At 38.7% G+C, this 12650-nt stretch overlaps 1 protein-coding gene and 1 long non-coding RNA gene across 2 annotated transcripts; one reads left to right on the top strand and one right to left on the bottom strand.

The window, feature by feature from the left end:
• Positions 1–905: 905 nt before the first annotated feature.
• LOC133824150 (uncharacterized) lies at positions 906–3101 on the top strand. The gene has a single exon (XM_062257017.1). It carries the CDS (start codon positions 906–908, stop codon positions 3099–3101), a length of 2196 nt encoding a protein of 731 aa, XP_062113001.1.
• Positions 3102–3292: 191 nt separating this feature from the next.
• On the bottom strand, positions 3293–4379 carry LOC133821119 (uncharacterized). Its single transcript, XR_009887324.1, has 2 exons — positions 3889–4379; positions 3293–3799 (listed from the first exon to the last, which is right to left on the bottom strand). It is a non-coding gene; the product is annotated as an uncharacterized LOC133821119 (long non-coding RNA).
• Positions 4380–12650: the final 8271 nt, after the last annotated feature.

The raw sequence follows: 12650 nt of genomic DNA, 5'->3' as shown, positions 1-12650 counted from the left end.
TGGCAATGCACCATGGAGGAAATTTCTTCACTCCATTTGGCAACAAAAGGTATCATAGAGGTCAAGTTTCTTTTTTTGACTGGAATCACACTGATTACTTCAGTAGATATGAGTTGGATTGGATGGTGCAATGCTTAGGGTATAAATTGCCTGTGGGTTTTTTGTGGAAGCCTAAGGAGAAGCATTTGAATTTGGCTGAAATGGTAATTGGTGATAAACAAGTTATTGAAATGGTTGAAGATATGATGAGGAGAAAGTATAGACAAGTGGATATTTTTGTGGTCCAACTAGAAAGAACTTTGGAGTTGGAATGGAGTAAGGAGAAAGATGCAATTCCTTATATCCCAGAACTTTCTAAGAAGACGGTGTGCACTATAGAAGAGTTGCCTGATGATACAACTATCCCAGCAGATGTAGTGGTCAACCCATTATCAGATGATGAAGATCCTTGGTTTGATCACAATGAAATTAGATATGAGGATGGTCCTGAAGTTGTAGACATTGACTCTGTGAACTCTGAAGATGAGGACCCTTTTTTTGTTGTCAATATGCCAGAGGAATGGACACAATCTAGTTGTGTCATTGAAGACTTGCCTGATGATGCAGATGTAGTTGTCGATGTGGTTGTCAATCCAAAACTCAATTGTGCTGCAGAAGAGGCCCAAGTTGGAGAAGAGGTCGAATATGAGTATGAGTATAATGATTTTGGCCCAAGTCAAAATGATGAAGCTGATGTTGGTGAGAATATTCAGAGTGAAAGTGATGTTGGTGAAAGGGGTCTAGAGAGTCAGCATGATGAAGCTGCTGTTAATGAGAATGGGCAAAATGAAGGTGAAGGTAATGAAGAGTCTGAATTTGTTATGGAGGAGGAGGAGTACATGTAGAATGAGGGTGAGGCTGAAGAGATGTTTGCTAATGCTAATCCTGCAACATGGTGGCATTCAGTTACAGACGGTTGTAGCCAAGCTGATCCAAATGATGATGAAGGTGCTTATGTTAGTGAGGAAGACCTACAAAGTTTGTCTAGTTCAGATGAGGATGGTAATGCCAGGAGGAGAAAAAGATCCAACAACCAATTCAATCATGCAACAAACATGGATAACTTCAGATTTAAATTAGGCATGCTTTTTGCTACCGTGGACCAATTTAGAACTGCATTGAAGGAGCATTTTATTAAGATTAACAGGGAGTATGTTTGGCTGGCCAATGACCAAAGTCGGGTAAGGGCAAAATGCAAGAGTGCAGGCTGCAATTGGGTCATTTATGCAAGAGTCCAACTGTCAGACAAGCGCTCATTCAGGGTAAATACATTGGTGGATAGGCACACGTGTGGATTGGTTTTCAACAACAAACATGCAACCTCCAATTGGCTTGCAAAGCATTATCTTGAACAGTTCAAAATAAACCCAAACTTAACTTACTCTGGTTTCATGCAGCTAACAACACGTACTCAGTTTTCAAGAACAACAAGGTCAACTTTCTACAGAGCAAAGAATTGTGCAAGAGTGATGTTAGAAGGAACTATAAGGGAACAATATGCCATACTGGAAGATTATTGCAAGCAACTGTTAGAGACAAATCCTGGGAGCACATCAATATTGAAAACCAGAATGCAAGATGGAAAGAGGTTATTTGAAAGGGTGTATATATGTCTTAAAGCTTGTAAATATGGATTCGTCAATGGTTGTAGGCCCCTTATCTGCTTGGATGGTTGTTTTTTAAAAGGATATTGCAAAGGAATGTTATTAGCTGCAATTGGCATTGATGCAGCAAATGCCATGTTTCCAGTGGCTTATGCTGTAGTGGAGAAGGAGTACACAGGTAGCTGGACATGGTTTTTAAATTTATTGAAGGAGGATTTGAAGATTGATGAACCAGAGAGATTAACAATGATTTCAGATAGGCAAAAGGGCTTAGAAATAGCATTAAGTACTGTATTTCAAGGTTCGGAAGTGAGATTCTGTGTGAGACATATGCATGCCAATTTCAAGAAGCAATTCCCTGGACTCTTACTTAAGCAAATGATGTGGGCCGCTGCAAGGGCAACAACTAAAGTGGAATGGAAAAATAGGATGAATGAAATTAAGCAAGAGAATTTCAAGGCGTATGAATGGCTGATGAAAAAAAACCCAGAAGAATGGACCAAGTCTCATTTCAGGGAGCATGTGAAATGTGACCTTCTTATTAATAACCTCTGTGAAAGTTTCAACAATGCCATTCTTGATGCCAGAGATAAATCTATTATCACTTTGCTAGAAAATATTAGGCATTGGATGATGAGTTTGTTCTGCAATAGAAGAATGAGTGTCTCTAAGTGGGTGCATCCTGTTTCCAAAAGAATTATGGACATCATTGAGAAAAACAAGAATGTTTCTAAGCATTGTTTCCCTATGCTTGCTGGAGGTGGTAAGTTCCAGGTAAATTTATTGCAAAGCATCAATGCTCAGTCATTTGTTGTGAACTTGGAAACGAAAACATGCACATGTAGGCTATTCCAATTGTCTGGCATACCATGTGGGCATGCTTTAGCTGCTATCTGGTTTTCAAACCTAGATCCAGTGGGATTCATAGATGACTACTACAAGAGGCAAGCATATGAAGAAACTTATGCGACACCAATCGAACCAATGCCTAGCCCAGATAAGTGGCCTGACACTGGTCTGAATCCGATACATCCTCCAACAGAGACAATTTTACCTAGAAGGCCTAAAAAGTCTAGAAACAAAGAGGCAGATGAACCACCACCTACTACTGCAACAAAGGCTAGGAGAGTTGGCCAAGTTAATCACTGCAGCAATTGTAAGCAAACAGGCCATTCACGAGTAACATGCAAGAATGCAACTATGGAGGTAATCTTGGTACACGGTATGCCAGACTTGTATTCATTTGCAGTTAAAATGAATGTGATTTGCTTAAGTATGATGAGTTATGTTTTTGGTTTAATTACAGCCTGCAAGGCAAGAGAGGAAGACCACCATCTCAGAATCCTACTACTGAAACTATTAAAAGGAAGGAGCGAGCTAAGAGACAGAAGCAAAGGAATGGTGGTTCCACATCTCAGACCAACTAAGAAGCTGCTCTTTAATCTTAAACCCTTTTGATGTAGAAAACTTGTTTTCTTTTTGGTGTAGTCGCCATACAATATAGGCATTACCATACTTTTGACATGTACATATTTAGTCTGACTTTATCAATATTTTGGGACATCTTGGCCATTAGGAATACTTTTGACATGTAGACATTATGCTACTTAATATGTCATATGTTTGCTCTGTAAAGTTGAAAATATTAATCAATGACAAAATATCTGGTTTGGTGCATCATTCTATTATGCTTGAAAGCAACACTAAATAAATATATTTCTTTTACATTCAATGAAGCCATGATTTTTTTTTCAGAGAAGGGTCGAACACTAAATAAAATACATAATTTTTATTATGCTTGAAAGCAACACTAAATACGATAAACAGGGAAGTCGAACATTACATAATTTTTTTCAGCCAATACACAATTACAAAAAAAAAAAAAACAACATCATCTTCCTCACATTTCCCTTTACCAACCAGGAACTTGCATGAACTCTTCCATCCAAACTCCCATTCATATAGCCACAATTTTGACATTGAAAAGACTCCACACTAGGTTCAAAGCAAGACTCATATCTATCTTCATATTCATAATATCTGCCCAGATCACCATCAAACTCACGTACTCTTCTTAGCAAACCAGGTATCACCATCTTTGACCTTTCACACATAGGGGGGTCAATCCATTGGAAATAGTTACAACCCCCATTCCACTGTTCACAAATAGTTTTCTTGAATTAATTTATTTCCAAGCTAATAATATATAAAGGAAAAAGAAGACAAAAAATATAAACAGGCTCACTTTCATCCTATAGCAAGATTTGAACCGTCTCCCTGGATTATCATCGGTCCATGATGTCCTCTCCACTGTTTCTGCCCCACAATCACAATGCTTACGACAAGCTTGATATACACCTTGTGCCCTAGATCTCGACGACCTCATTTTGGCTCCACTCGGTTTATTGATTCGCCCCAAGACACACTTGGGTCTTCCCCTTTCATCTCTTCTCTCTTCTTCTTCTTCTACTTCTACAATGGAGATCTCTCGTGCATATGGTATTTAAGGATTTAAAGCTTTTTTTTTTCAATCAATAATTAAAAACTTACCTGGGCTAAATGATGTGTCTGGTTTTGTACACGCAATTGGCCACGTAAGCGTTTTTAACGCTGTTAGGGGTAAAGTAGTGACGGAGACACAGTTCATGTGGGTTTGAGTATATTCACCGCGAAAAATAAAGATTGGGTGTATAAGTGGAACAACATGTAAACATTGGGTATTTTCGCCGGTAATAACCCATTAATAAATATGCCTCAATTTATCTTTTCTTCTAAAAAATACATAACTCTGTGAAACTATCCAAAATTGACCTGGTCAACTTTAATAATTCTAATTGATAATTAAATCAATTAATTGAGACTATCTAGATGATTTTATCCAAGGTAGAATGGGGACCATGGGCCTATGACTTCAAGCTTCAATAAGTTATCATAAATCTAACAAATAAATTTACTAACTTATTAATTCCTCGTGACTCCACTATAGACTCATAATTGCACTCTTGAATTTATAGAACGCTCTATAACAAATATAGATACGCTATTAATTATCCATTGTTACAACCATAATTGTCACTCAATCCTCTATAGACGGTCTACAATGAGATATGACTAAAATACCGTTTTACCCCTCATTGTATTTTATCCTTAAAACACTTAGTTCCTTGTAAATGATATTTCAGTAAACTAATTTAATTACTAAAATGAGATCTCTATCATTTAACACCTTGAACCAAACTAAAAGGAAACCATCGTTTCACTTCTTCATCAGAAGCTATAAATGTTCATATCTATGATTAACACTCCCACTCAATTATACTACCGAGTTCCCAAGATGTAAGTATGGGCTAGTTCGTAAGGTAAGCTGGTAACGAACAAGTCAAAAAACTGAAATAATACAATCAGTTAGAATACTAACCACTCAGAATTGAATTGAATTGACCTATGGTCAACTATATGATATGACTAGAATAGATAATAACGGCATGTTTACTTATCTTATCAATTGTCAATATCGGTCCAATCCGATGTAACAAATACATCTGATCTTATCTACTTTGCTAATGTTCTGGAAAGAACATAACACCACAATGTGTAAGTAGATCATATCGTAGATTGACAAGTCAGTGTAAATCCTATGCACTGACTAATCTTAGGACTAACTTATTTTGAACATATAATCATATTTATATTCCATTGTGATTACATCACTATAAATACGATTAGCTATATGCTTGGGATTTAATAGAAGTTTATGTTAAAAAAATAATCATGAAAATAAAATATGTGAGCAAAGTGATTGACCAAGTGTGGCCGACGAAGACGTCGGGCCTGTAAGGGGGGTGATTGTGACAGTCAGAATCTCGTGATCCGTAAGGGGAAAGATCGGGTAAAGCTGTGCAATCCCACGCTGCCTGGGGAAGGTCAAGTGTGATGATTCTAAGACTGTGTAGGTATGAGACTACACAGTTGAAGGGGGCTCAAATAGATTGATGGATACTACCTATATCAACAAGATGCATCTTCTTTTCGGTAGCCCATCACTTGAGAACTCCAAAGATAAGCGTGCTTAACCTGGAGTAGTCTCATGATGGGTGACCTTCTGGGAATTTTTCCCAGGAAGCGTGCGAGTGAGGACAAAGCACGCTGAAAAGACTCGTGTTGGTTTGTAGGGCCAGTCGTCATTCCAGAAAGCAGCCATAGTGACGTGGGGCGTTACAACAAGGGTTAGAGAAACTGAAAGAAAGACTCATTCATTCCGCTGTGTATATTGTAATTGTTCTTATCATTATTTATGTTTTAATTTAATTTTAGAAACATGTTCTAGGTTGTCTCATATTAATTTGTTTAATATAAGATCTACATGAAAATAAATAAGATAATGTATAAGTTTTCCTAACAAAAAGAACCCTAGTCCACGAGTCTCTAGTATTAAGAGGATTGGAAGCTTGTTATGGCAAACTCCAATGATATATTCTCTGGCAGCGTTTAGATTGCTCTGAGTACAAGGTGTTTTCTCTCTAAAAAACCGAACCCTTTATACTGAGCCTCCTAGCCCTATTTATAGAGGCTGGGGTCATTAATACTAATCATCAGTAATTAATACATATTCTTCCAATTATTGGGGGATTAATATCAATTCAATGCATTAGGCTGCATTAACTAGAGACCACGACCCAAGAGAGATCTATGGGAACAGGCCCCAGGTACTGTCAGGGTGTGCTGTAAGTACCTCCATGTTAGACGGCGTAATGGGAGTGCGAATTGTCGAGTTGTACACTCGATAACATTGTTGACGGATCGCCCATAAAGGTTGTGAGATGATCCTCTGGCTCTGAAAATCCGCATTTGCTGACACGTTGCGCTTTATCTTAGGTCCGAGAACCAACACCTTGGACCTGTGAGACGATTGGGTGATGAGAGCCCTCGCCTTAATTGTCTGAGCTAGAGAACCTCCAACTCCAAGGACAAACGTCGGAGAGTAATCTACCAAGGCACCTACAACCCACTGTCAGAGGCAAGGTCTCACCTAGGAGGACCCTCGCTCCGACTAGAGGCCTCGGGCCATAACATCCCCTGATGATGTCTATGAACGTCTGAGCTAGCCATTGGGGGTTGCCACATGTCGGAGGTAAAAATACATACAACATTTTCTCCCCAAGTCTCTACTTGTCCTCGGGCAGTGGAGACTTAATTTAAGGGTGATTTGAAAAAATGGAGGGAAAAAATGTTTAGGCTTTCCTCTAACATCACTCTGAAAGCAAACCCACGTGTCAATGCCCCATTGCTGGGCCCATCAGCCCATGCATTTAATTAGGGGTTAACTCCGAGATCCCAAACGTCCACCCTACACCCGAGGCGTCTTTTCCCAAAGAAAACGATGATTGCGATCCATGCCTTTTGAACCCTGACCGTTGGATCACCCTCATGACCTCACCAAGGCAAGCCATCCGATGGTCGTGGGGAAGTTGCTTCTCTCTTAAGTTTTACTAGGTATAAAATCCTAGGAAAACCATCTTCAGCCTCACACAGTAACCATATGAAAATAAGAAAAAACATCTCCCAGAGCCTTCTATTCTCTCTTGCTTGCCCCTCATCTTCAATCCTTTTTTCTAGGAGCTCTGGACGACTGGCGTGAATCTTCGTATGTTGCGGATTTTATAACTACACAAGTATACGTAATCACAATTTGTAATAAATCTCGATAAGAATGAGTATCGTCCCACGAAGACTAATTTATCAATTACCAAATAATTAATTTCTAGTTTCTATTTGGCTAATGAACACTGGATTTGTGAAATTTGAAAACAGAAATAAATAAAAATTGTAGAAATCAAATAATAACAAAAACTCAAGGATTAAATTTACTATGAAACAATTAGGAATCCTAATCTTCTCTACTATCCACTCTATTATTCTTTAATGCAATTACTATTGAAACTCTTCTCACTGAAATGATAGGCATGCAAAAGTGTTAACTATTCGAGTTAAGAAATAGAAAACTCGACCTAATGTGAATTCCCTATATTTCTATGGTCAATTCAAACAATAGGAAGCAATGAATACAACCCTAAATCACATAAACCAATTTGATACTCTCGTTCTAAATTGAAATCTATGTCTATTCAATTTTAGCATATTTAAATCTCACTTTTCAAATTTTGATTCAAATTTATAAATCGTATGTAAAAGGTGCACAGTCAATCATATACACAATAAACACAAATTGAATAGATTTCAGATGAAGAAGAAATAGATACATGCATTAAATCATAATAGAGTTTCAAGAGAGTCAATTAGAAAACCTAAACAGAGTTTAGTTCATGTTCATCACTAAGAAATCCATAAACATGAAATTAACATAAACTAAAAATAAAAAGAGAAGAAAAGAACTCTAAATGATAGATCCAATCTTCATCCCAAAGCACTCCTAAGCTTCTTCTCCCAGTCTAGGTCTACAAAAAGTACTTCATTTTCTCTCCTTAATCGTGATTTAAACCTAATTATCATTTTTTTTAAACATGAAATGACCAGAAAACCCTTAATTAAAAATCTGCATTTTTCTTATTTGTAGACATATCCTGCGGTCGTAGGATGTCATTCCTGCAGTCGCAGGAATGTCCTAGAAATGCCAAAACTCTTATGGAATTGCGGCCGCAAAACACCCTTCCTGCGGTCGCAGAAAGTGCTCTGAAACACCGTTTTCGACCAATTTTTGTCATTTTGTCGATTTTCCCACCATGTTTCCACACCTAAGTCACCTAAGCCCTTCGACACCTGAAAACACACAAAAACTTGCGTAAAATAGAACAAAACAAAAAAACACCTAATACTTTACTTGAAAAACACATAGATAAACTAGTCTAAAACTCATTTATCATCGTACTTTTGGGCAGACGGCAAAAAATACTTCAAGGTTAGGACTCGCCTCAGAACTTACCTTCGTTTCATCTCAAGTAAGTACCTTCGACCCACCTTTCTATTTTTGAGTGTGCTTGAGGTTTTTGTTCTGATATATGTTTAGGAATACCAATGGTATGGGATTGTAGAGTCTGTTTCTAGTTTTCACTAGTCATTTTAGGCACATTTTGATGTTAGGGACATTCAAAATGACCCTCAAATGTCTTTATGTCAACTTTGCATTTCTGAACCTGTGACCGAAATCTGGGGAATTTATAGATTCCGGTAGGTTCATCCTTTCCGCCTTGTCCTTAGGCGCTAGGGATACCTCACATTTCCAAAACCTTTATCTTCTTCTTGAGCTGTATCCCTAGAGTCATTCGTGTTTTGGCCATCTTTCCTTTGGTCATTTTACTAGCTGCTTAGTTTTTTGTCTCAGATGTCCAAGGAACTCCAACAATTACATGAGCACGAGTTTTATCTCTTTGACAAGGAAATATTTGATATGGCCAGAACACAAGATGCCTCCGAAGGAAATACAAGGATGAGAGCCCAAGAGCTAGCTGGGGAGCTAGTCATTCGTCCTAACACCCAAGTGGTGGAGAGGCCTGAAATGCTCGTAGACAAGGGTTTAATTTTGGAGGAGGTTAACAAGGCCCCGCTTCCACACCCTACCCAAAAGTACGAGGGCGATGCGTTCGAGGCAGAGGATTACCACACTTTGCTTTGACACCCCGATGCCATTGAGCCCATCATGAGGTACTATTCGGTCGGGGACAAGTGCCTCATCCGCCTCTGTCGGGAGTCCGAGAGGGTGCACCGCAGTGTCAATGGTTTGGGCGCTTGGAGCCAGGCCCACCTGATGGCAGGGGCTACCCTACCCCTCAAGCAATACTTTGTGAACTTCGTGAAGTTCGTGGGGATAGCCCCTTTCCAGATTTCCCCCAATGGCTACAGAATACTCGCGGGGATGTACATTCTGTAGTGGAAGCAGAAATGGCCCGAGCCTTCGTCGGCGGAGATCCTCTACTTCTACAGTTTCCGCACCACTCCTCGGAAGAAGAGCTCCAAAAAAAACGGGTACTATGCCTTGGTGAAGTACGCGGCCTCGTCGCTCGACTACAAGGCTCCTCACCATAACAAGAATCATTCTCGGGATTATAAGGATGCCTTCTTCTTCATGAACGACTTCCCGACTCTTAGTAATCGACCCTGATTCTCGACTTCACCCGAGTTGGTGAGTATCTTCCTAAACGCATTATCCTTCACCTTATTAGGACTCTTTTACTTAGTCAATTCCTTTTGAATAGGTCCTTTCCGTCAAATCCACTACTTCCAACTCTTCGAGGATCATCTCCAGGTGATGAAGGCTCTCCCCGACCGAGACTTGGACCTTAGTATCCTGGTAACAGAAGCTAACCTCATTAGGTCGGGGTTCCCAGTGTAAAACAACGAATCAACAACTTGGAGCTGACCAAGTACCGCTAGTACAAAAAGTCTCCGGAGTTGGCGTCCCGTCACATCAGCTACATAGATGAGTTGCCCAAGAAGGTGTTACAGAAATGGCTGGTTGAGGAGAGGCTAGCGAACGCACGCACTGCGAAAGAGGCCTGAGAGGCATAAAAGGATCAGGTACAACAGAGTTAGCTTTCCAGCTTCAAATTATTTTACTACAAAAATCTCAACTCCAAGATTTTTAAGCATTCCATCCCTTCAACCTTTAAAATTAGAATTCACATTTTTTTATAACTATTTTCCATTCATTTTCCAAAAATAATAATATTAACTAAAATAAAACTCACTATTGCAATTAATAGAACAAATAAATCAAAAGACAAGAACACAAAATCGCTCTTATTTAATATGGATTTTAACTTCAAAAGCTTTAAAGATAACTCTATATTCTAGAGTTATCATTTCATTATGTGTGAGTTTGATAATAAAAAAATGTACCCACCAAAGAGAAGCTTGTTACTAACATTGAAATATGATAATTCTCTTGCTTAAAAAGGAAACACGTAACATCTTCACTATTTTTCTTTGAAATAGGTTGAGTTTGGACCATTTCCAATATATCTTATAACTCAATTCAATGTCAAAAAGGTCACAATTGATTTTTGTAACTTCAAAGACCTTTTCAATTAATTCATCAAAGAACTAATAACATTCTTGATAGTGAGCCATTTTCAATCCAATTCCATGAGTCTTTATCATTTTTTTCCACAATCCGTCATATGATTATATGATCTTTTTCAATGACATATTTGAAATAAAATTGGTGCAATAAAAATAATTATTAATTAATATTCATTAAATCAACAAAAAAATCATGTGATGCCAGATGTTGGGAATATATGGCTTTACACTTTGTAAATCAACAATGAATAATGTGAATAATGCAATATTTGAAACCCTAAATGCTAAGCAAGAACCTTATCCAAAATATGAATATTAATCTTGATAATCAAATAAACATGTTCATGATATGAATGTCAATCTTTAATATATGAAACTAAATTATTAAATGATAATAAGATGAACTTAGAAACATTTAATCACAATACTAACAATGAAAACATAATAGAGTAACACAAAACAAAGTTAGGGTTAGATAGATACAACATTTGATTTAGAGCAACTTGAATCTTCAAACTTGGAGAACTTCTAAGGCTTATACACAATAAGAATATTGTTGTCCAAAATCTATATTCCAACCCTTCCCTTATTACTTGAATCTTCAACTAAGTAGAATGAGATTTGGGATTTAACAAGCCTTAAAACTCATGCAAGTCAAGCAAATCTTGATGAGTTTCTTGGAGAAAATTTTGGTCTTTGAGAGATAGAGAGAGAGAGAGGTTAGAGAGAGAGTTGGAAAGTGTGATCAAGGATTTACAACTCTAATAACCCATCTTTATAGTGCATGCATCATCATTAGTCTAACCAATAGGATTAGAGCATTTAAAACACTTTATTTGGAGCATTTTACGTAAACAGTATGCTCAACTGGGGCCATCCTTCTTTTTCACAAACAGAACTGGCGCATCCCAAGGTGAGAAACTAGGTCTGATAAAACCCAAATCCAATAGCTCTTGCAACTGTACTTTTAATTCTTTCAACTTAGCTGGGGCCATTCTGTAAGGTGCTCTAGACGCTGGCTGCGTCCCTGGTGCCAGTTCTATAACGAACTCAATTTCTCTGTGTGGTGGAAACCCTGGAAAATCTTCTGGAAACACATCCAGGAATTCACAAACAAGTCTGGTCTCTTCTGGCCTCACTGGCACGACCTGAGTGGTATCAGCCACACTGGCTAAGAATCCAATACAACCTCCTTGCAATAGATCCCTAGCCCTCAATACATAAATCATAGGTCTGCGAGGTCCATGCACAGTACCAACAAACACAAAAGGATCCTCATCTTCAAGCTCAAAGGTGACCATCTTCCTTCTGCAATCAATGGTTGCCCCATACTTTGCCAACCAATCCATACCCAATATCATATCGAAGTCGGTCATAACCAACTCTATCAAATCCACCGACAACTCTCTGCCCTCCACTGTCACTGGAAAAGATCTGACCCATCTCCTGGATACCACCAACTCACCAGTGGGTAACAAAGTTCTAAACCCCATAGCATAAAAATCACAGGGTCTACACAGTCTATCAATAATACTACTAGCAACAAAAGAGTGTGTAGCTCAAGAATCAATCAATACATTATAAGGGGTTCCAGCACCAAGAAGCTGACCTGTAACTACTGAGGGAGAAGCCTCAGCTTCTGCTTGTGTCAATGCAAACACTCGAGCTAGAGCCGTGCTGTCCGCTTTTCTGGGTTCTTCCTTTCTGGCCTTAGGGTAATCCTTTTTAAGATGACCCACTGCTTCACATGAGAAGCAGGCCCTTGCTCTACATTCTCCCAAATGATGCCTCTTGCATCTAGGGCATTCAGGATAAGACTTCCAGGCATCATTACCACCTGGACGACCCATTGAAATACCACGGGGCCGCCTACCATGACCTGGAACTGGGAAGGTGTCAGGAACCTTCCTCTTCTGCTCTGGGGCCTATACTCCTACTAGAACCCACAAATGGAGGACCTGTCCTCCTGAA

This window comes from Humulus lupulus, chromosome 3 (assembly GCF_963169125.1).
Source record: "Humulus lupulus chromosome 3, drHumLupu1.1, whole genome shotgun sequence".
Lineage (NCBI taxonomy): Eukaryota > Viridiplantae > Streptophyta > Magnoliopsida > Rosales > Cannabaceae > Humulus > Humulus lupulus.
This window is presented reverse-complemented; position numbering and strand designations above follow the sequence as displayed.